Source organism: Delphinus delphis, chromosome 4 (assembly GCF_949987515.2).
Source record: "Delphinus delphis chromosome 4, mDelDel1.2, whole genome shotgun sequence".
NCBI lineage: Eukaryota > Metazoa > Chordata > Mammalia > Artiodactyla > Delphinidae > Delphinus > Delphinus delphis.
The window spans coordinates 103,989,099-104,014,652 of record NC_082686.1 but is presented as its reverse complement, the minus strand read 5'-3'; the positions used below and the strand labels follow the sequence as shown (position 1 = coordinate 104,014,652).

Sequence of the window (25,554 nt, the reverse complement as noted above, 5' to 3'; positions counted from 1 at the left end):
ACCACCTAGAGGGGTGGGATAGGGAGTAGATACGGGGATATATGTATAGCTGATTCACTTTGTTATAAAGCAGAAACTAACACACCATTGTAAAGCAATTATACTCCAATAAAGATGTTAAAAAAAAACACATCACTTTTCATGAAATGTCTGTGCAAATTTTTCCTCTTTTTTTTTTTTAATTTATTTTTGGCTGCGTTGGGTCTTCGTTGCTGTGCACGGGCTTTCAGTAGTCGTGGCGAGAGGGGACTACTCTTCGCTGCGGTGCACGGGTGTCTCATTGCGGTGGCTCCTCACATTGCGGAGCAGGGGCTCTAGGCACGTGGGCTCAGTAGTTGTGGCTCGCGGGCTCCAGAGTACAGGCTCAGTAGTTGTGGCGCACAGGCTTAGTTGCTCCGCGGCATGTGGGATCTTCCTGGACCAGGGCTCGAACCCATGTCCCCTGCATTGGTAGGCGGATTCTTAACCACTGCACCATCAGGGAAGTCCCCTCATTTTAAACTGGGTTATTTTGTTATCATTGAGTTGTGAGCTTTTATACAGTTTGAGATTACATCGACTTCCTACAGTGGCATTTAAAGTTTTCTTTACCTTAATCTGGCACACTTCTTATAAAGTTATTCTTTGGATAAAATTTCAACTATACATATATTTTCATCATATCTCCTGTATGATACACACATATATACACTGCTGTGGAAGTATCCTGTTGCAGCTGCTCTGAGGCAGCTGCCATGCTGAGAGAGCATGGCCGGAAGGCAGAGCACAAACTGGTCCCTTAGGGTCTCTGGGCTCTAGTGGTGAATAATAAAAATGGACAATTGCATCCAGAAGTGTCATCCTGCCACAATGGTCTTGTGGTGTTACTCCTGGGCTCTCTAATGACAAAGCCAAACATTGTGCTAGCTGGTAATGGAAAAACATTTACACCAGCCAGCTGCAGTGTCATAAAGTAGGGCAAAGAAGGGTGGACTTGGAGCTGAAAGACAACTGGTAACGGATATACCTCTAAATATTTTTTAGGCCATTCCCTCTTCTCTATTTCTACTGTGTACTGCCCTGTTCAGTACCTCCTTTTCTCATGCCCAATTGCTCTAAGAGCTTCCCAATTGGTCTTCCTGCCTTTATTCTTATCTTCCTGAAATCCATGTTCAACAAAGTTGACACAGTGATTTACTTAAAAGTTCAAATTTGACAATGACACTCTCCCACTTAAAATCCCTAAGTCTCTCCTAAATAAAGCATATTATGTGTTGCTTGTTCTGGTCCCTTCCCACCAACCCTGATGTCAACTTTTACACTAAAAATGATTCCGTTTTCCCCATCCCTGACATTGCTCACTGGGGAAGGCCCTTGCCCCCCACTTCATCTGGCTAACTCTTGAGTCAGTCAGGAGGGCCCTACGTCCTCCAAGAAGCCTCCCCTGACTGCCTTCCAATGCAGGGGACGTTGGTTCAATCCCTGGTCGGGAAACTAAGATCCCACATGCTGCGGGGCAACTAAGCCCACGTGCTGCAACCACTGAGCCTGCGCAGTCTAGGGCCCGTGCACCACAACTACAGAGAACCCCAAATGCTGCAACAAACAGCCGGCGCCGCAACTAAGACCAGATGCGTGTGTGTGTGTGTGTGTGAGAGAGAGAGAGAGAGACAGAGACAGAGAGAGAGAGAGGGAGGGAAGGGAGGGAGGGAGGGAGGGAGGGAGGGAGGGAGAGAGAGAGAAAGAGAAAGAGAAAGAGAAAGAGAGAGAGAAAGAGAAAGAGAAAGAAAAAGAAAAGAGAAAGAAAAGAAAGGAAGGAAGGAAGGAAGAAAAAGAAAAAGAGAAAGAAAGAAAAAAAGAGAAAGAGAGAAAGAAAGGAAGGAAGGAAGGAAGGAAGCAAGCAAGCAAGCTCTATGTTCTAGGCAATGTGCTACATGATTCCTGCTATAGTCTAGTATTGCATGAATCTTAATTGTGAACTTCAAGGTGTGCTAAACAAAAGGAATGGAGTTCTATGAGAGCTTTTAATAAAGGAATTTAAGTTGGGCAGTAAGTGCCAGTTTCTCTTAGAAAGTGATGCTTAAGCTAAGAGATGAACAAGGAAAGGGGGGAAGGGGATATTCTAGCAGAGAAAACAAAATCTAAGGCCTCACGAGAGGAGTATCTGAAAAGCCAGTGGAGTCAAAGCACAGAGAAGAGTGGTGTGCGTGAAAAAAATGGCTAGAGAAAAAGGCAGGGGCCAGAAAATGAAAGGCTGTGGCCATGTTAATGATTTTGGCTAAGTCAAGGACATTTGAACATGGACTAGATACTATGAAGGAAGTGTTAATTTTTTAAAGATGTGATATTGCTGTGGTTATGTTAAGAAGTTGTTCTTAATTTTTTAGAGATACATAATGAAATGCCTAGGATTTGCTTCAAAATAATTCAAGGGAGATAGGAATAGTTGGTGGGCCAGAGATGAAACAAGATTGACCATGTGTCGGGACTTCCCTGGCGGTCCAGTGGTTAGGACTCCACACTTCCATTGCAGGGGGCACGGGTTCGATCCCTGGTTGAACTAAGATCCTGCAAGCAGCGCGGTGCAGGAAAAAAAAAAAAAAGATTGACTATGTGTTGATGATGGTTGAAGCTGGGTGACGGGTACATGAGGGTTTATTATTTTACTCTACTCTTGCACATGATTAAAATTTCTGGGACTTCCCGCGTGGCACATTGGTTAAGAATCCACCTGCCAATGCAAGGGACATGGGTTCAAGCCCTGGTCCGGGAAGATCCCACATGCCGTGGAGCAACTAAGCCGTGTGCCACAACTACTGAGCCCGTGTGCCACAACAACTGAGCCCGTGTGCCACAACTACTGAAGCCCACACACCTAGAGCCCATGCTCCACAAAGAGAAGCCACCGCAATGAGAAACCCGCGCACCGCAACGAAGGGTAGCCCCCACTTGCCGCAACTAGAGAAAGCCCACGTGCAGCAACAAAGACCCAACACAGCCAGAAATAAATAAATTTTTAAAATAATAAATAAAATTTCCAATGAGAAAAAAGAATGTTGCTTTTTATTCTAAGAGCAGTGAGAGGATATGAAGTGTTCTAGGTAACAACACTGGCACACTCAGATTTGAATTTTAGAAACATCACTCTTGGCTTTAATGCAGAGATCAGATTGAAAGGGAGCCACAGTGGCCAAAGGAAACCATTTTAATAGACTTTTGCAATGGTTCAAGAAAAGAGATGATGGTTGGACTAAGGAGGTAGAAATGGGGATAAGTGAAAGGATGCAAGAGCCATTTTGTAGAACTCAGAGGAGCTGATACTCACTGAGATAGGGAACAATTCAAGAGGACATGCTTGGTGGTAGGAGAGGAAGATCATAGGCTTGGACAAGCTAGAGTTGTGGTTGCCTTTCAGGTATATACGTGGGAATTTCAAGGAAGCAGTATGGAGATTTTAGAGAAAGCTGATACTAAGTTGGAAATCAGTGGCATGTCATGGCTGATCCTTGAAGTGTGATTACTCTATCTTTGCATAGATTAAAGGAAGCTTGGTGTGAGAGGAGAACCCTGGGTTGAGAGTTAAACCCCTTAAACATTTAATGACAGGGAAAAGCATGTGCTAGAAAGGAGATAAAATGCTGGCTAGGAGTTTGGTGGGGAAGGGGAGAGAGAGAGGGAAGGAGGTAGCAATGGTCAGAGGAGGAAAAATAATGTGAATTTGTGAAAATCTAGACGGGAGTGGTCAAGTGTCTAGTTTTTCTGAGTCAAGATAAAGATAAAAAATTGCCCATTTAATCTAGTGACATATAGGCACTGGTGATTTTTCAAGGGCTTTATGGAGTGATGAGGGCAAATGAAAGACTAGTGGGTTCAGAATGAGGCTTGAGCAACTGGAAGAAGCAAACTTCTTAAAAGAACTTTGGCTGTGGTGGTAAGGGGAGGATGGAGCTGGAACGGGAGGGAGGGCTCCACTTTCATTTTTATGTTGGGAGGTATTTGTTGCATGTTCAAATGTTAATGGGAAGGATCACACTGAAGGGGAACAGTTGAATACAAAGGAGAGAAAAGCCATAATTCATAGTGTGAGATTCCTGAGAAGTAGCAGGAGATAGGACTGAAGACAATGGGACTGCCTTAGTTATGAGGAAAGCTATCTATCTCCTCTAATATAAGTCTCTAAGCTGGAAGTGAGCTGAGGAAGTTTCTCTCATATAGTTTCTCTTTGCCACCTCCCCGCCCCTAAAATAGGAAGGGTAATCTACTAAGAATGAGGGAGAAATAGAGGGTTAGGATTTGAAAAAAAATTAAAGTCTGAATAGCCAAATGAAGTCTTAAGTTGGAGATAATGAATTTAGAGATAGTAAGTCTAAATTTTTTGTATGCTCCATCAAATGCTCTGATGCAGTCCCCAAACAGTGGGGTTTACCAAAGGTACCACGTACACCTGTCACTGTACTTACTTCTTCTAATGTATCCATTTGACTGTCTTTCCCTCAGTAAACTAAATTGAGAGCAAGTACACATTTTAATTGGCTTCATACTCTAACTCCCGACTTAATGCCTAGCCCAACATGGGTTCTCAGGTATTTGTTAAATGTAAAAAATAAGGCTTCTGCCTTTATTTCCAGCAAAAGTTAAAGGGAAATTCTCCTAGCTGCTGTGCTTATTATTTACGTAGGATTATTCTGAGTGCTTTACATGAATTAACTCATTTAAACCACAAAATAACCCACTGGGTAGGCACTACTACATTTTCCATTTTTCAGATGAAGAACCAGAAGCAGCTAAAGTAACTTTACAAGGTTCCACAGGAGTTAAGTGGCAGAGCTAGGATATGAAGCCAGAAACTCTATCAAAGGGGCCACTGTATGAATTTGCTCTTAAAGCCTCTGCAACACTGAACAGGAAAAAATGAGTAAACACCATGGTGATTATCAGAACTGTTTAGATCAGGACTAGATAAAACTGAGGGAGTTCCTTGGGCTTGTTCCTAATTATTTCTAGCACCTAAAAATTTGTATAATTACTAGTCTGGTAGAAGAAAGCTTATGTAATTATTTTAATCAAAGAGCACTGCAACATCAATAACCAAAAAGCATTCTAATAATTTCATACTATAGACTAAAACAGTAATCAGTTACCTTTATGGTTTGGATACTTTCTTTGTAAAAACACTATTATGATACAGATATTTCAATAAATCACACATTTCAAAAATTAATTGCATCAATAGTATTATATATTAGGTTACCCCCTGCTTTATATTATGGAAGGCTGGTATTTGAAAGACACATGACGATGCATTGCAATATCCTGTGAGTGTCAGATATCCAGATCTGACATTGGGTAAATATCAAAAGTGAAAAAAGAAAATAAAGAAATGAGCATTCATCTGGCAATGAATGCCTTCCTACAGAAAGCATTCTAAACTTCAGATGCAATGAGGCAAACTGAAAAATTCCAAATTGAAGAGTTTTAGAAATAGTCACTACTATCAGTTCATGTGAGAGGTTGTATTGTAATCACAAACCTTTGAGCGTCTACAGAACTCATGGCATGGGGTTTACATGGGGTTTACAGAGCTTTGTTTATTTGCTGACTTTGGCCCTTAAGAAGCTTACAATTTAGTGGAAAGACTAAAATGCAGATGTGATAGAGCAGTGACTGAACAGACTCTACAGACTGAAAAATTACCATCGGTGTAAAACACACACTGCAAAGTGAGAGCTAATGGGGATGGCAAGGGTAGTAGACGGTACTGTATATATTTGGCTTCCTGAAGGAGACAGATATCTGGAATGTTCAAGGTATGTAAAGTGGTTGAGAATTCAGGATCCAAACAAGACACTTCCTGTCTGCTACCTCTAGCTTTCTTTACTCTCTGCAGCTGGGAAGAACGGCAAAAGAGTTACCCGGGGATAGAGAAAACAGGGAAACAAACTTTTCGGTACATCACTAGTTGACTCAAACTGGAACAAAGTTACTATTTAGGTACCTTCACAGCTCCTTAACAGCTTTCCTATAACCATCTTAAACAGGTTCAAAGGGGGGAAAAAAAAAGATAAAACCCAGTTTTTCTGCATCAGTTATATGGTTACATACGCTGGGCATCTTGTAGATCACACTGGGAGCTACTAGATTTGAGGCAGTATGTAATTTGTTTATGGAGGGAGCACACTGGCAAGTACAAAGGGAAATGGTTGGAGATAGAAAATACCCATAATAGGTTAATAGATAAATTTTACGTTAATGAGTTGAACAGAGGGGACAACCCCTGAGAAACAAGAAGTACGGCAGTAAGGCAGGAGAGACTAAGGGTATGTCGATTTCTTCCCAACCCCACAACTATGAGCCAAAATGACTTTTGGCTGTGTGGCATGTGGGATCTTAGTGCTCCGGCTGGGAACGGAACCTGTGCGCCCTGCAGTGGAAGCGTGGAGTCTTAACCACTGGACCGCCAGAGGTTTCCCTGTTTTTGTTTTTTTTAAGATAAGAGAAATGCCCTCCTAAGCTGAGTCCAAGTGTTGGATATTAGCATTATAGTATCCAATTACAAAATCAGTAAAAAGGTAACCATGTAGAAAATATGGGGGAAAGGTGGCTCAGAATGCTCAAAATCCAGAGGACGAGAGAGGATGGGACACTGAACGAATGATATGGAAGCAGGATTCATGCTTGAAGAATAACAGAAAGAAATGAAAAGGTTATAAAAAATTTTCTTCACGAAGAATAAAACTGGAAGAACTGACAGTCTGGAAAAACTAAGTTAACCTGGAGTAAGCATAGTTAGAGCTGCAAAGATGCAAAACTTGTGGAGAGAAGGTAGAAATTGGGCCAACAATGTAAGTGATAAGAGAGGAGTGCAGGGACTTCCCTGGTGGCGCAGTGGTTAAGAATCCACCTGCCAATGCAGGGGACATGGATTCGAGCCCTGGTCCGGGAAGATCCCACATGCCGCAGAGCACCTAAGCCCGTGCGCCACAACTACTGAGCCTGCGCTCTAGAGCCCATGAGCCCCAACTACTGAGCCCGCGTGCCACAACTACTGAGCCTGCTTGCCACAACTACTGAAGCCCACGTGCCACTACTGAGCCCGCATGCCACAACTACTGAAGCCCACGTGCCTAGAGCCCGTGCTCTGCAACGAGAAGCCACCACGAGAAGCCCACGCACCACAACTAAGAGTATCCCCCGCTTGCCACAACTAGAGAAAGCCTGCGCCCAGCAACGAAGACCCAATGCAGCCAAAGATAAATTAATTAATTTTTTTTAAAAAATAAAAAAAGACAGGAGTGCAGGCCTCTGGCAAGAGGTAAATCAGAAATGTGCAGGGCGGTATTTACTTTCCTTCACACTCAGCTGCTCTTATACACCAAGTAGCAGCTGTCAAGTCAATTTTATAAACAGTACATCCTGGCATGGACATCCTGAACCAAATTTGTCACCTAAAGGGCCTGAATTTAGAATATTCAAAATTGATGGAACTGCTTAGTTGTATCTTGAGAAAAAACATTCAATCTACCTTCCTGTATATTATTGACATGATAGTTAATATGCAATGTGACACTACAGTTCAGTTGCTTCTGATCACACTGGAATACAGGCTTTACAAATCTTCGTTTTTTCCGTCTTCCTTTAACTTAGGAATTAACTCATTACAATAAGACTACAAATGTGCACTTTGATTTTATTTAAAGGCATATGTGCATAATTTCATTACTTATATTTTTAAAGAGTATACACTTCATTAATGTGTTTGTTAAAAAGAAAAACCATTTTCTCCTTAAATGTTTAAAATGTCAAGTTTAGGAAGTAAATAATCCATTAAACCTCAGGAGTTAACTGGTAACTTTTTTTGATTCAAGCTAAATTGGCCTGTTTGTAGTTCACCTTCTTAATATCCATAATGAAAGATCAATTTTTGGAAACTCAAAGAAATCAAATACAGTGGACCCTTGAACAACATGTGTTTGAACTGCTTGGGTTCACTTATACATGGACTTTTTTCACTAAATATGCACTACAGTACTACATGATCTGTGGCTGGTTGAATCCTTGGATGTGGAACCACGGATATGAGGATTTTCGATTTTTGACTGTGCAGAGGGCCGGCACCCCTAACCCCAGCTTTGTTCAAGGGACTAGCTACACAGCACTTAGATTGTACTTAACAATTATTTACATGGCATTTACACTGTATTAGGTATCACAAGTAATCTAAAGATGATTTAAAGTACAGTTGACCCTGTAGTATTTAGTGAAAAAAAACTGGCATTTAAGTGGGCCTGCAAAGTCCATACTGTTCAAGGGTCAACTGTAATTTCAAAACTCACAAGCTTCTATAAGAATTAGTGTTAGCCATTCCTCAAAATACAGATATGAAAAGCTGCATAAACATTTTTTTGCATTGGCTCACAAATTTAAATGAACTCAGTTTTAGAACAGTAATTGAAAGCATAGCTTCCAATGGTATGGGAGGTACAATCTGGGTCTTCTCTAGCCCTTAGTAGCTGTCTGGCCTTGATCAAGTCACTTCTTCACAACTCTATCATCTGAAGCGGGGGACTGGGACAGTTCATTCATATTCTGAAATTCAGACTCCCACAGAACCCCTAAAACTGTATGTATATGCATTTTGGAAGGAAGCCGGTGCAAAGTTCTCAATAGATTCTCACAGGTAAACTTCATCTAAAAATAAGTTTGCAATATATTACTGATCACTTCTAAACTGCTCCAGCTCTAAATACTAGTATTTCTTTGTGGTATAGGAACTCTAAGATGGCTCTCAAGATTCCCTGGTGTACATACCCTTTATAATCCCCTTTACTCAAGTGTTGGCAGGATATGTGAATATGATGGATATCATTCTGTGATTAGGCTATGGTATAAGGCAAAGAGAAAGGGATGTTGCAGGTATAATTAAGGTACTAATCAGTTTGGCTTTGGGTCAATCAAAAGGGAGATTACAGGGCTTCCCTGGTGGCGCAGTGGTTGAGAGTCCGCCTGCCAATGCAGGGGACACGGGTTCGTGCCCCGGTCCAGGAAGATCCCACATGCCGCGAAACGGCCAGGCCCATGAGCAGTGGCTGCTGAGCCTGCGCGTCCGGAGCCTGTGCTCCGCAACGGGAGAGGCCACAACAGTGAGAGGTCCGCATACCGCAAAAAAAAAAAGGGAGATTATAATGGGTGGGCCTGATTTAATCAGGCGAGCCCTTTAAAAGAGAGCTTAGGGCCTTCTCTGAGATCAGATTCTCCTGCAGGCCTTGAATAAGCAAGCTGCCATGAGTCCTGCATCTGTAAGAAAATTATTCTATAAAATCACTTGGCCTATTATAACCTCACTGGCTTACTTTGAACCAGGTTTTTGTTTACTAAGAAACATGAATTATGCAAAGTACTATTATGTTCACCTTCTGGTAACTTAAGCCATTTGTAAAAACCATGCTTTGTATGCAATCTATTTGGAACCATATGTTGTAGTTACAGAAATACTTAAAATATAGCTCAAGTTGTCTCTCTCAGTCCATTTTGCTGGAGGGGTGAAGGAAGGTCAAAAGCTTGGTTTGGACAGGGAGAAAGTAGAAGCAAAGATGGTGTCACCTGAACAAATTCAGTCAGTTAGAATATTAATACGTCTATACCGAAATTAAATAACTTAAGAAATTTCTTCTGTAATGTTGGGTCTATATCAAAAGCTTATGAAAGACAAGCAAACATAAGCCACTGAGTTACTCTAACTTTACACTAATATATGAAAAAATCCACACAGCACACACACACGCCCCATGTAAAACATTGCTTTGAGTTTTAATGTTTATCTCCCCAAGACAGCCTAGCCTGCACTCTACTTGGATAAATTTTACAAGCTAGTTTTCTGCTGCTTCTAGTTTTAAACTTTAACCATGTTTCTGATGACAAGGAATGCTGCAAAAATACTCTAGTTCAACAAAGAGTTATGATCACAAAATAATTTTTATCCATTCTACAGTGTTTCAGAATTACCAGTTGATTTTTAAACACAAAGTAGATATAGATGCTAATGGTGGCTAATCTGGTATGTTTCTTATAGCAAACTGTTGTTCATGCAACACTTGTGCTCAAAGGGGAAGGCACAGGATTTCCTACAATGAGCCACCTTATAAAGAGTTCTTTTTGTACAAATTAATTTATGTCACATTTAATTTAGTGTGCATAACCTCGAAACTGAGGCATTATTCCAATTTATAAAAACCACTTGCATAACTTTTATGCAAGTTTTAAAAATACAAAGTTTTCTCCCTAAAGTGGCTCAAAATAGATTGTTCATGGCTGCCTACATCTAAGATAAAAAGATTCTAAAACAATTGAACAGATTAGGCATATTATTAAAGGTGTTCAAACCATTACTTGATTTGTACATCTACTCAAACCTCTTCATCGGTCTTTATTCAGCAGTACATATGCACCAAATTCCATTTTAGAAGTTTCCATATCATTTTCATAGAAAACAAAGTTTGAAAACAAGTAACATTTAAACACAGCACGGTATTCTACCACAACTGAAACTTTTTTCTTCTTCTTCTTTACAGGACTCAACAAAATCTAAAAATGAACTAGGCTGTAGATTTACCTCATGCAAAGATCTTTATGTTATCTCTGAAAATGAAAAGGATGGCTTTTTAAAGCACATTTTACTGTTTTATACTATTATGGTAACTTGTGTACTGCAACACAGTCTATTTTGAGGGAAATTTATGGTTTTTTTCATGCAAAAATCTACACAAATTAGTTTTGATGATATGGAAAGCTTTTCATAGCATCAAACATTCATCTGGTGCAAATGCACAGGGAAACCTTCCTGAAAGTTTTCTGACTTGAGAAGCAACTAAAAAGCCATACTAGGTAAAGTAAATAAAAACTAAAAACAAAACAAAAACCCCACAAAAAAAAAACAAAAAAACAAACAAAAAAAAAAAACTAAAAAAAAAAAAAAAAACCCACAAAAAAAAAAAAGAGGGGGAAAAAAAAGGAGGGGTGGGAAAAGGGAAGAAGGGAAATAGAAAACACAGGCTGCAGAGTACACCAATGTCTGCTGCTGAACTGGTCTTTGTTTTCATGTCCAGTGTACAGTAACACTTATGATCTCACTTTGATGATTTACTAGGTTTGTTATCAGCCCCCTGAAGGCAAATCAAGCTTGCATGCGTTCACATACAGCACCACAACCATACTCTCGTACACAGTCACTCCAGGACTAGGAGTCTGCTTCATGAATGAAGAGCCCTAGATTTCAAAGATGAACCTGGCTCTCTATCACTGAGCCAGACATTCATTCAACATTGTCCATTCACACACTGCTTCATAGCAAGGCCTGGGCTCATTTTCCTTTGACTTATATGGGCATCCTATTCTCTTTTATGCTTATAAGGCTTGAAGATGACATTACTGCACTTTCCCCTCAGCGGATATAATGTCAATGTTCCTCCTCAGGCACTGAATATCTGTGACCTGTAGCCCTTTTACTCTGAACAACCTAAATAAGCATTCATGTAAAGTTTTCATTACATTTTGCCACTCATTCTCACTCGCACCCACTCGCCATCTTGACCTCATTTGGGCATTTTCCGTGATTCCAAATGAAATCTTCACATTTTCTTTCCCGATTTAATGCAGCAGCAGATCCCATGAGCCAAGCTTGATGGATCAAACCTTTTTATATATATGTGTATATATATATATATCTCAGTGCTGCATTGTACCTAACTTCCACAACATCTTTCTAAAACTGGAACCCTTCTGTTGGTACATTGGCAGATGAATTGAAACCAAATGTTCCACCTTGTATTGCCTCTGGAACAAGACTAGGATCTTCATCAATCTAAGGGAAAAAAGGAAAAAGAAGGTGATAATTAGTTTAAAAAAAAATAGCATTGTAGTACTATTTCCATTTAAAAAGCATGGGAGGGCTTCCCTGGTGACGCAGTGGCTAAGAATCCACCTGCCAATGCAGGGGACACGGGTTCGAGCCCTGGTCCCGGAAGATCCCACATGCCGCAGAGCAACTAAGCCCATGCGCCACAACTACTGAGCCTGCGCTCTAGAGCCCGTGCTCCACAACAAGAGAAGCCACCGCAATGAGAAGCCCCCACACCGTAACAAAGACCCAACACAGCCAAAAATAAATAAATTAATAAATTAAAAAAAAAAAAAGTATGGGAGATGATGGGTGCCAACACTGTCCTACCACCCCTTTAGAAACCTGAAACACTTTATAAAGGCTTTTTCTTAAGAGATGCCAAAAAGAGAGGAAACTTAAGAGAATATGCAAAACGTATATCTTCTGAAAGAATGAAAGAAATGGTCCTACATCTCAGAGTATACTCACTGTAATGCTACCACTTTTGGAGAGTAAGTGTATTCTTTGGTTTATCTTTTAATAGCAATTGGAGACAAATGACTTTTGAGCTTAAAGTAGTAAAATAATAGCTCTGCTAAAAATGTATAATATTCTTTCTATATGCTTTATATCTAAACGTTGAAATTCCACAAAATTATGCACCTATAGTGTAGTTCCTATAAATAGGCACATCATCTTTATTATTCTTTTCATGATGCAACAGAGTAAACAAGACCTGCACGTTGAAGTATCAGAAATCATAAGGCTTTATGTATACCTAATTATCAATTAGGACTTCTAAAAACCCAACTTTAAGACATGTGACAAAAACTACCTTTAAAAAAGTATACTTTTCAACTACTATTATATTTTAAATAGGACTTAGCTTGATAATCTGTAATTCTTCTTTAGTATTGTCCTTGTCAAGTTAATGTTCAAATCATGCATGCTTAACAAAATATTTAATAACATTCCATTTTTTTTTTGAAGAGTTGAGAAAATAATTCAAGAGATCCACTGGTGGTTCTATCTATAATCACTATAATTTTCTAAGAAACAACTGCTTTAATTTTAGATTTAACTTTCCCAAAGAGGTGATACTAAAAATAATTCTTTAATTTCAATTACCATATACTGACAATCTGAAGATACTCTTCTGGACTATACCTTACATTATATAGTAATATATATATTATTATAAGAAATAATTATATTTCTTGATAATTTTTTTCATTTTATCTATTTATCTTTGTATTAGTTTTTGGTGACCAACTAAAAATAACAGTGACAATATATTCAAATACAGATTAATTATTGTCATAATGGATTTATTATAGGATATACTAGGCTTCACTGTTTTGTTTATAAAGACATCAAGGGAAAATAAAGCCTGATTTATCCACTGTCAAAGATTCTTTTTTTTTTTTTTTTTTGCCATTACAGCTAGTACTACTTTTTAATACCTTGAAGGACTTTAAAATACTGAAATATTTGTACTTCTGAAATAAGTAACATTACTGTCATATATCTATTTCAATTCCATTCCCCCCGAATACATACATATATGTCCTAGCTTACATTTCATCCAGACTTATGCTTATACATAAAACTAAGAAAATTATAAAATTATTAATACATCATCTGAAGAGAAGAACTGATCAATGATCTCATAGGCCAATTTGTAGATGTCTTCATTTTCATGATTTTGAAGTTGTTCAATTTTCTCCAGTCCTGTAAGAAATTTTATGAAGTGAAATAATGGTAATATTTAAAAAGCAGTGACAAAAAAAGTTACAATAATCTTGGGAACACAAAATCCAATTTTGAGGAATTTATTCTAAAGGTGAATCTTATAAATAAAAAGGTTTTATGCACAAAAATATAGCATATTTATCTTTTAAAAATTATCTGAGTATCTAATTACATATAAACATAAGCAATGGGACATCTACTCAGCAGAATAACTATACACATCAGTGTTTATAAAGAGTAATAACATGTAAAATTGCTTTGTTAAAAGTTAAAAGCTGGGAGATCCCTGGTGGCCAGGTGGTTAGGACTCTGGGCTTTCACTGCTGTGTGGGCCCGGATTCAATCCCTGGTCGGGGAACTGAGATCCCACAAGCCATGTGGCATGGCCAAAAACACACACACACACACACACACACACACACACACACACATCCCCAAAGATGCAAGGAAAAAAAAAGTTAAAAGCAAATTCCTTCTACTTTGTAGCATCTGCCAAGTTTTTCTAGTGAGCATTTAGGAAAAGAACTTTTAAGTACTCGTGATTAATAAATATGAATGTTAAGACAGCTATTCAAGTATAATGAAAAATGATCAAGATCAACCACAGTATTTCAGGGGAAAAGGGAATTTTCCCTGTAAATATTAATAAATTTATTAAATCATAGGCAGAATGTATTAACTTAACCTATTGATATGCAAACTGGATATTGTTTTGCTTTACAGGAGTAATAATTACTTTTAAGGCCTCTGAATTAAAGTGAAATTGCCCTTTCATGAGTGTTCTTCCTTTATCTATTCTTTAAGTGGAGGAAGTTGTTATGGGCATGTTTCTCACTTTTCACATTCTCTTTATGGGGCCCTTCCATGAAAAAGTTTAACTACTACATATAGGCTGAGGACTTATAACTCTATGGCTTCATTTCTTTTCTGAGCTTCAGATGTTGAAAATCTTAAACATGTATGATAATTCCACAAGGATATTTCAACAGGTATCTAAAACTCAAACTATCCAAAACACAATTTGTTCTTTGCCATTCTTCATTTACGCTGTTTATTATACTGTATTCTTATTGGTGATAATCAACAACAGTTTGAAATCTGAGAGACAGACTAATAAATTCCCCTTACCCTCAATACTCTATAATCAAATCTCAAAAACCTTAAAGTCTATCCATTTCTTGAATCTTGTCATCTCCCCCTTTTCTCTATTATCACTGCCTTCATTTATTGTGGCCTCAACACAATACATAGAAACCACCTAGGTGGTTTCCTGCTTGTCTCTAAATGGTTCCATTCCCCTCATATCCATGGCTCCATTTAAATACATCAATTCACTAGGTAAAATCTTCCAATGGCTTGTCATACCCTACAGCAGAATCCTTTGGGAAGTTTATAAGATACATATTCCTAGGGCTCGCCTCCAGTGAAGTAGGCAATGCTCAAGATCTATATTTTTATTTTAATATATAAAAATAAATTTTTAATAATTAAAATGTTTATATGGTAAAAGAAAAAAACATACAAGTAGGAAAAATTTTTAACAATTCCTGCTTTTAATTTTTCTGGTACTCCCTTTCTAATTATTTCCCTAACAGTATTTCCCCATGTCCTGTTCCCAACTTGATAGTTATGCATTTTTTGTTGCTGTTCTATTTGTCACTTTAATAACTTTAAAAATACTTACTTCTTATTAATTTTCAAGCCTCTGAACTCTACTAAGGAAGCTGAAGATACTGGTTCTCCTACTCCTAGTTACCTCTCCCTCCTTTCATTTACTTCTCAACTTCCATCAGAAAGATCTTTACTTTTATGCTTATTCAGGTTGATAACATTTACATGTTATTCCACAGCCATATCTGAGACTTCCATGTTCTGTCTACATGTTAATCCTAAGGGTTGAAAGCTAAGACATGTTGTTTATCTTCCTGGTGGCTCTGGTACACTGCCAGATTTGGGAACTACTGCCCTAAAGTATCTGCTGTGCTACAAAGCTTCTAAGACTGCAGGGGCCTGGTCAATGGCTAAGTCTGCAGCCTTGTCTTTTGGCAGTTTCTACCTCATATTTTGTGATTCAGCAACACTAAACTACTTATAATTTGCTGAATGCTATTTCTCACCTCAGACTTTGCTCATGGTGTTATTTCTGCCTGGAACACCTTTCATCCCTTTTTACTTTATTAATCCTTATTCATCTCTCAAAATCCAGCTCAGGTGTCATTTCCTGCTTCTTCCAGGATGGATTAGGGTATTTCCTTTTGTTGTACATTTCTATTAGGGTAATTAGCACATTAAATCAGTTCATATTTATCTCCACGACTAGACTACATGCCTTGAGGGAAAGGACTGTGTCTTGTTTACCACCGTCTTCCCAGTACCTTAGCACAGTGCCTGTTCAATATATGGCAACAATTCAGTTACCTAAGCATATGCAAGAAGCTGAGCAGCACTGTACATATAGAATACACTATTTACTTTATTCTATTACTTGATTATCTAAGACAGAAAAATACAGAAGTGCTGTATTAGTTAGAAAATAAAAGTAGTTACAAAAAGAACATTAAAATGTGGAATAATATCAATAGCTTATAATAAACTTACCCCCACATTCTTCTATAAGATTGGCTATGGTTTCTGCCTCATCTTCAGCCATTTTTAATATATTACTTAGTCCATCGAGTACTACTTGCACAACTTGTGCATCTTTTACAGTCAGCAAATTGCAAAAAGGTGGGATAACATTTTGTTGGATTAGGTAGGCCACCTGAAGAATGAAAATACCATGATATGATAAGTGTTAAGTGAACTTCATGCGTGCACCCTATTATCTCACTGGAATAATTTTTTTTTTTTTAATTTTCATTACTATCTATCTATCTAGCTAGCTGCGTTGGGTCTTCGTTGCTGCATGCAGGCTTTCTCTAGTTGCGGTGTGTGGGCTTCTCTTGTTGTGGAGCATGGGCTCTAGGCACGTGGGCTTCAGTAGTTGTAGCACCCGGACTCAGTAGTTGTGGCTCATGGGCTCTAGAGCACAGGCTCAGTAGTTGTGGCGCACGGGCTTAGCTGCTCCGTGGTATGTGGGATCTTCCCGGACCAGGGCTCGAATCCATGTCCCCTGCATTGGCAGGCGGATTCTTAACCACAGCACCACCAGGGAAGTCCTCACTGTAATAATTTTGACTTTAAAATCTTGAATATGGAAATATGACCTCACCTCTCACATGATAAGTTAGACTACATTAATCTAACCTTTTCTTTTTAATGTAGTATGTTAATTTTACATGAACTTAGAAAAAAAACTAAAGTGAAAATGAAGGAATCACTCAAGTTCATATGACACATTTCTTTGCCATAAGGAGTACTTCCTTCAGAGATCCTTTCTAACATTAAGAAATTATGAAATCAGTTGAGAGGCTGGATGATTATTTTTTTAAAACTATAATTGTTCAATTTGAGAGCATCCTCTCTTTGCTATAACATTTAGCACTCATATATACCTGGCCACCTCTCAATCTGCTATTCTATTGGTTCCATAAAATTTGCAAAATATTATTCTATCATTTTTCTATTTAGTTATTTCCATGTATTGTATTTATATTCTACTCTGTATTCATATTTGAGTGGATTCACTGGTCACCACCAGCCTATACCTTATTTGTGACAATTATCAGCTCCAAATTCATCCTTTTTCACTTGTCTGTGAAACATATCTGGGACTTTTTTTTTTTTTTTAATTTAGTTTTGGCTGCGCGGGTCTTAGCTGCAGTATGTGGGTTTTCTCTTCTCTAGTTGTGGCGCACGCGTTCCAGAGCGCGCGGGCTCAGAGTTTGCAGCAGGCTCTCTAATTGAGGTACATGAGCTCAGTAGTTGTAGTGCAACTACATCGTGTAGCTGTAGTGCATCGAACACATGTCCCCTACATTGTAAGGAGGATTCTTTACCACTGGACCACCAGGGAAGTCCCCCATATCTGGGACCTTTAAAACTCATTTTCTTTCGCCAGTTGGCATAATGTTAAGCTTTGTCACCTGCACAACCGTGAGAGTAAGTGCCTCTTTATATTTTATGCCCTAGGCACCTCACATTGTTCACCCTAGTTCTTAGTCCCAGCTTTTTGGCTGAGTTTAGTTCCTTGTTTGATTTGCTGCCAGATAATTTTTGTTGTTGTTCATTTGTAAGGAGAATCTGTGAGGCAGTTTCATTCTGCCCTATTAACCTAAAAAGTCTTGTTTTTTTCTTAACACTGTTAAAAAACAAAAAAAACAACCCTGACCGTAAGTGCTTCATCTTACCACGGATTAGAAAATTCTTGTAGGCCAAGAAAGAAAACACTTCACATCTACGAAATATAACTAAAGGAAGTCAAGGTGACACTTTTATGTATCACAGAATGCCTGTTATCTTGCTATTATCTTAAATTATGATTTACTAAAATCTAAATCTTAGAATTATTGGTACTGTTATTTTATCAGTTTTGAGAAATAAATAAGAGCTGAACTTACTTGATCTTTCCTTCCGCTAATTGTTAAGTTACTTATGGCCCATGCAGCTTCTTTCTGAGTGCCAAAATCTCCCTGTAAAAGCAAAGTAAAGAATACAAATTGCAATATAGGGTAAACTGGAAAAGGTGTTTTCTGAAATGATTTTTCAACTGCTTATTCCCCTAGGTTTTCTTCTAGCCTTTCTATATACATATAATAAAGATAAGGCTTTGAACTCAAATTACCCTAAACAAATGGAGATTCCTTTTTGTGAACTTTACCGGCAACAAATTGACTTGATATTGCTGTTCAGTAATATCAGATTAAATGAAGTCAATGATAAAATAAAATCAGTCAAAAAAAAAAGGAAATATACAATTGTACTTTAATCAAAGAAATGTCAGGGTAAGGTATCCTTTTAAACACATAAAGTTTTAAAAATGAAAATACCCACCATTAATGAGACTGTCATAAAGCCATTACCCTCATATATTGTCTTTCAAATATAAATTGATAAAATAAATTTAAAATTCATTTAAAAAGTCATATATATGATTTAGTAATCTCACCTTTCAGAATTTACCAAGCAAATAATTCAAAACAAAGTAATATGTATCTTTCCATATAATGTCTTAGCAGCACATAAGAGTCAGAAAGTAAAAGCAACTTAAACAACAGAGGAATAACTAATTATAGCAAATCTAAATAATAAAATAATAACCAGCCACTAATGTTAAGATGACTAGCAACTTGGAAAAATGCTTAGGATGTATTAAGAAAAGAATATGTAAATAAGAATGAAAATTAAAACTGAAGTGGATTAACACAACATTGTAAATCAATTATACTTCAAAAAAAGAAAAACTGCAGTGGGATATCTACTCTTATTTATCAGATTGAGAAATCCCAAATATGTGTTGGTGAGACTGGCAGGAGTGTAAAACGGGACAATCTTTCTAGAGGTGGATGGGCATTATATAGCAAATTTACATATGTGTCTATTTGTAGATCCAGTAATCCTAAATACAACCTGAAAAAAAACATGGAAAAAAACTTTACATAGGCATTTCCTTATATTTAAAGTATAAACAATAGACGAATAAACCAAACACTAATAAAAATGATCATCTGTAAAGGAAGGGAAAGAACAGGGAGGAATGGACAGAAACAGAAGTTAGACCTCGGTGTACATACCTTGAAAACAAAGTACATATTTTTTACTTGGAAACTATAAATGCTTCATATAACCACAACAAAATAAAAAACAAGGGAATTCCCTGGTGGTCCAGTGGTTAGGACTCCGTGCTCTCACTGCTGAGGGCCCAGGTTCTATCCCTGGTTGGCGAACTAAGATCCCACAAGCCACACAGTGTGGCCAAAAATAACAAAATAAAAAACAAAACCTAAAGTAATTCCCCCAAATAAAAAACAAACAGAAATAACCTAACTGTATATCAAGCTGTATATGTTAACCACACATAACAGGAGTTATTTCAAGTGACATTATTTTTAAGTACACCATTGATGGAATACATCCTAAAGACAAAGAAGTCCTCAAGGAAATCTCAAAAGTGGAGTAATCATGTTGTTAGTGTCAATGTAGTCTTGTTATTTTGATAGATTTTATATTATATATCTCAATATATAACTCAAATAATTATGTTCATGTTTTTGGAAGATTTCTAGCATAAAAGAGATAAAAATATAAAATCGAAGAAGTAAAAATAAAAACACTGCTATCTTAAATACCCAGTAATATCTGATAGCTTCCTTTCATTCATGATTTGTTTTTTATGAATCTCATGTTCATAAAATTACAATATGCATATTTTTCACTTTCTTAAAAAAAAAAAGGTCACCTATTTTGTTCATTCAAGCCTACATACCACGACAACCTTATAGCAATGATTATCCTTAGTACCTGAACTATGATCTTTAAATACCATTTGTTACAAAAAGGAACCACGACACCCTGGAAAATAGTTAATTCCAGGCGTAGATCAGGAAATATACAAGGTAAGCCTGGGAATCATATCACATCCAAAAGGTAGGAAGCTCTCAAAAACTACTGCAGTGATGTAAAAAAGACATAGGCACCAAATTTAAGAGGTTCCCATTGGTCAGGGACAACCTGAACGTCAGAAAGAATAGCTACAAAGGACTAAAACTTATATAAAAAATATACACATATGTAAATCCATAATTTCCTTAATGACACTAAAAACTTTACACTTGTCTCCTTTTGAGGTCATTAGGGAACCATGTCATTCTAAAAACAGTGATAATGAGCAGGGATCAAACATTTGTCTTGCCTTTCCTATATGAAATATGTTTTAGAGTAAACCAACAGTTGATAGGGAAAAGCTCTTTTTTCTTCTTTATTGAAGAATCATGGCTAATACATAAAGAATGGCAGAATTACAAAGTCATCATTTTGCAGTTCCTAGTATAATAAGTGATCTAGGTAATGATCATCATGACCGCCGAAAAACCATTATGTGAAAGAATGATGAATAACTTTATAATAATTGGCTGGAACAGGCTGATAACATCTGAGCTGACTTAATCTAAATATCACTAAATGTAGGACAAACAGATAGAATGTTTCTCCTCATGTGAATCATTAGTGCATGATTGAACCCGATCTACCAGTTTATAGGAAATTAGCCTCTACTACCAGTTTGTAGGAAACATGGAAGAAAAGAAGATCGAGATATCCTCTCTTTAATTAACAGATCAGTGTTGAGAAAAAAATCCTCATGCTGTGAGTGGACACTTTAAACTGTCTCTTTCCCAAACATTAATGTAAGCATGCAATGATATGGCGTATGATTAAATAGCACACTGTTTGATCTTGGGCAATTTATTTGTCTATACCATAGTTTCTTCATCTGTCAAATGGGAATAATTCTTAACCTCACAGAGTTACAGTAATAAAGAAATAAAGTAATATATGTAAAGTGCTTGGTACAATATGTAAGCATTTATAGTCAGTAGTAGTAATATGAATTTTTAATAAACTTCAGGATAATGGTAATTTTGACAAAAGAATGATATAGAAAAAGGGCCAGGGGTTTCTAAAAGGAACTATCTCTTGTATATAAAAAATGCTTGAACGTTTTAATATTAATACTATTTTACTGTACTACTCATGCCATTGTATAGGTTGTAATTAAACAGAAAAATATATATTCATATAATTCTTTTCCTCTTACACAGAACATACAATATGACTTTCTTACCTTATCCAAAAGGTGTATTATCATTGGTACAAGATTGGCATCAATTACTGCCTGAACCTGCTGCTGATTTCCTGCGGTGATGTTAGAGAGGAACCACACTGCTTCCTGTAGAACAAGATCCTTTCAATATTTCTCATTAAAAAATAAAATCTGCAGCTGAACTAGGAAAAAGCACATTCACTACAACGTCCAAATGATTTTATGGAGTATGTTCCATAATAAAAAATTTAGGAATATGAATTCCTCTATCCCCTTTCCATATTTTTCTTTGGACAAATTGCTAATGACCCTAGTCTAAGTTATAATGAACTAACCCTTCTAAAAAATTCTTGAAAGCAATGTTCCCAAACACTAAGACTCAAAAGAAGCTTGGCTGAACAACTACTAAGGAACTGATGAGCTGCAATACAAATACAAATCCTAAAACAATTGTAAAGGAGATTCAGCATCCTCCTCACATAGCGTGCTTTATTTATTCTCTCTTCTGTTCTGATTGAGTCGTAGCCAAAGTAGATAAATCTCTCAATTATTCATGATAATGGAGACACAAAAACTGAAATAGTGGATTGTTTTAGTATACTTATTTGTAATAGTCATTCATTGCACCATCTCTCTCAAGAGTTAAAGTGGAACCAGATGTTTGACAGCTTTATTGGTCTACCTTAATGATCTTTTTATGCTACCCTTTACACCACAATGTGCTACTTCTACCAAGTTGATTACAAATCTTTTTTTTCATAGACAATAAATGCATACTAAAAACACAGAATGAAATAAGACAAAATATCTGCCTAATGTCCTATGTAGGATATTGCTATAATTTACCAAAGTTAATAAACTTATTAAACATATGAATTTACTAAAGGGAAACATTTTCTCTATTTTAAAAAAGTAGTAAACAAGTTTTACTCCTAGTGTGCAGTAGGCTCTTTTGGATCAGATCACAGGATCACGTTTAATGAACCTGTTAGAGATTTTAGGGTGCTAGGCTACTTAGGTGAGCTGTTCTTGGGTTATAATCATCGGCAATGTTGTAATCAACAACCCATGTATTTCTACAACAGCCTCAGATGCACTCCAACGTCAGCATCACCAGTCAGTGCCCCCTTTTCATAGCCTCCACAAGCACACACACATGCACACACACTCTATCAAATAGCTAAAAAATACTAAACTTAGATTACTTAACTTACGTATTAAAATCTTCCAATCATACAACATTCAACACCCAATTATCTCTATTTCATCATTTCCAAGAGAGCCAAATGTGCACTGTTTACAATCGGTTTTATATATGGAAAATCATGTACCAATCCATGTCATAAAGAGTAAAATACTTTCTCTTAATGTCTAAATGACAGTTTATGTTAATAAACGGTATTAAAGACACTTGAGTCTTTAATTTTGCAAATGAAAATGGCTACTTTATATGCTAATTATTAAATAGTATTTAAAAATACTTACTTTATTAATTTTCTCTTTGGGATGTGTCAGAAGTGCGGGGAAGTGTGAAAGAGCATCACAGTTCAAAACTACTTGTGTTTGCTCATCAGTTCCAGTAACAATGTTGCCCACAGCTCGAAGTGCTGCTGTCTGAAACATAAAAAGATTTAATGAGATGTTGTTCTATATGAATCACTTATTACCACAAAGGTATGTCAGGCAGGTTATGAAAGATATATATATATATTTTATATAAATTTGTTTTATTTATTTTTGGCTGCATTGGGTCTTCACTGCTGTGCGCGGGCTTTCTCTAGTTGCAGGGAGCGGGGGCTACTCTTCATTGCTGCGTGGGCTTCTCACTCCCGTGGCTTCTCTTGTCCGGAGGGCAGGCTCTAGGTGCATGGGCTTCAGTAGTTGTGTCATGTGGGCTCAGCAGTTGTGGCTCATGGGCTCTAGAGCGCAGGCTCAGCAGTTGTGGCGCACGGGCTTAGTTGCTCTGCGGCATGTGGGATCTTCCCGCACCAGGGCTCGAACTCATGTGCCCTGCATTGGCAGGCGGATTCTTAACCACTGCGCCACCAGGGAAGCCCCAGGTTATGAAAGATATCTTTATGCATTCATGCCTACCTATCCTTTTTGAGCAAGTTGTGTCAGACACTGATTTAGGAACAGAGGAGTGAATAGGACAGACATAAACCCATCTCCTATGGAGCTTCCATTATTGTAAGAGGAAACAGCCAATAAACAAGAAAGTATGAAGGATAATTTTAGATAGTAATTATGGCCATAAAGAAAATAAGATAATACAAAAGCTTTTGTGGGAATATGTTTTCAGTTCCCTTGGGTATATACCTGGAAATGGAATTGCTGGGTCATATAATAACTCTACGTCTAACTTTTCCAGGTACTGTCAAACTATATTCCAAAGAGGCCGTACCATTTTACATTCCTACCAGCAATGTATGAGGATTATACTTTCTCTACATCCTTGCCAACACTTGTTACTGTCTTTTTGATTATACCATCCTGGTGGGTATAAAATGGTACTTCACTGTGGCTTTGATTTGCTTTGCCTTAATGACTAAGGATGTTGAACATCTTCGTATGTGCTTATGGACCATCTGTATGCCTTCTTTGGAGAACATTAAAATTTTTAAACCATTTAAAATTAGGTTGCTGGGACCTCCCTGGTGGTGCAGTGGTTAAGACTCCACGCTCCCAATGCAGGGGGCCTGGGTTTGATCCCTGGTCAGGAACTAGACCCCACACGCATGCCACAACTAAGGAGCCCTCGAGCCGCAACTAAGAGCCCACATGCCACAACTAAGGAGCCCACTTGCTGCAACTAAGACCCAGCACAACCAAATAAATAAATATTAAAATTGGGTTGTCATTTTTTTTTGTTGAGTTTTAAGAGTTCTTTATGTATTTTGGACACTAATACCTTTTCATATATATGATTTGCAAACACTCTCTTCCATTCTGTAGGTTGTCTTTTCACTTTCTTGATTCCTTAGAAGTTTTTAATTTTGGAAGTCCAATTTATCTATTTTTTCCTTAGTTGCTTGTGGTGTCGTATCTAAGAAACTACTGCCTAATCTGAGGTTATGAAGATTTATGCCTGTGTTTTCTTCTAAGAGGTTTATACTTCTGAATGTGACATTAAGCTGTTTGATTCATTTTGAGTTAATTTTTTAAAAATATGGTGTGAAGTAGGGTTCCAACTTCATTCTTTTACATATGGATATCCAGTAGCCTCAGCACCATTTGCTGAAAAGACTATTCTTTGCTCACTGAATTTTCTTGGCACCCTTGTTGAAAATCAATTGATCAAAAATGTGTAAGTTTATTTCTAGACTCTTGATTCTATTTCACTGATCAATATGTCTATCCTTATGCTAGAATCACAAAGTTTTGTTTTCTCTAGCTTTGTAGTCAAGTTTTGAAGTGAGAAGTCCCCAAACTTGGTTCTTTTTCAAGATTGTTTTGGTTATTTCTGGGTCCATTGCATTTCCATATGGATTTTAACAGGAATTGCATTTAATCTGTAGATAAATTTGGGAAGCACTGCCATCCTAATAATACTGAATCTTCCAATCCACGAACATGGATGTCTTTCCACTAATTTAGGTCTTGTTCAACTTCTTTCAAAAACGTTTTGTTGTGGCCTAGCTTCTTTAACAAGTAAATTTAACATGGGAAAGAAAAAAAGGAGAAGAAAGTTGTAGAGTAACAGAAACATAAAGACATAGCTACCACATGCAATGTGTTGACCTTGTTTGAATACTGATTTGGTCAAATTGTGAAAAAAAAAATGAGGCAATAAGTAAAATTCAGATACTGATTGGATTTTAACATTACGGTTTCCTAAAGTGCTCTAATTATTGGTATGGTGGATATGTTAAAAAAAATAGCCTTACTTTTTAGAGATGCAACCTGAGTGAAATTAGATATCTGGAATATGTATCAAAATAATTTGGTGGGGAAGTAGAGATATAGAGGAAATCTACATAGTTCATTACATTATTCTTTCTATGTTCCTAAATTATGGCATGAAAGTTGAAAAAGTTTTTAAAAATCTCTATTAGTTACCAGGTAAAGTACAGAACATAACTTTCCTTGAGAGCTGGCTCAAGTGAAAGTCCAAGCCCTATTTTCTCAATAAAGTCCAGTATTAAAACTGAAGATGCATTCTGAAAAAAACAAAAACAAAATGCAAACCAAAAACCTATACCAAGACATAAGTACCACACTTAAGAAATGCAAACTTCATAAGAATCTA

The 25,554-nt window shown here is 37.3% G+C and overlaps 1 protein-coding gene and 1 non-coding gene across 3 annotated transcripts in view; both read right to left on the bottom strand.

The window, feature by feature from the left end:
• The window catches only part of KPNA4 (karyopherin subunit alpha 4), a 90,390-nt gene that overhangs the window by 25,220 nt on the left and 39,616 nt on the right, over nt 1–25,554 (bottom strand). The window contains exons 12-17 of one of the 2 annotated variants that reach the window (XM_060011206.1): nt 22,791–22,919; nt 21,327–21,431; nt 18,106–18,177; nt 16,205–16,367; nt 13,491–13,585; nt 11,797–11,836 (exon numbers count right to left, since the gene is read on the bottom strand). In XM_060011206.1, the coding sequence (XP_059867189.1) occupies nt 11,797–11,836; nt 13,491–13,585; nt 16,205–16,367; nt 18,106–18,177; nt 21,327–21,431; nt 22,791–22,919 (604 nt within the window). Of the gene's footprint in view, nt 1–11,698; nt 11,837–13,490; nt 13,586–16,204; nt 16,368–18,105; nt 18,178–21,326; nt 21,432–22,790; nt 22,920–25,554 lie in introns of those variants that run through there. The other variant, XM_060011205.2, reaches the window with a different exon arrangement.
• On the bottom strand, nt 22,258–22,581 carry LOC132425174 (small Cajal body-specific RNA 7). Its single transcript, XR_009519371.1, has one exon. It is a non-coding gene; the product is annotated as a small Cajal body-specific RNA 7 (non-coding RNA).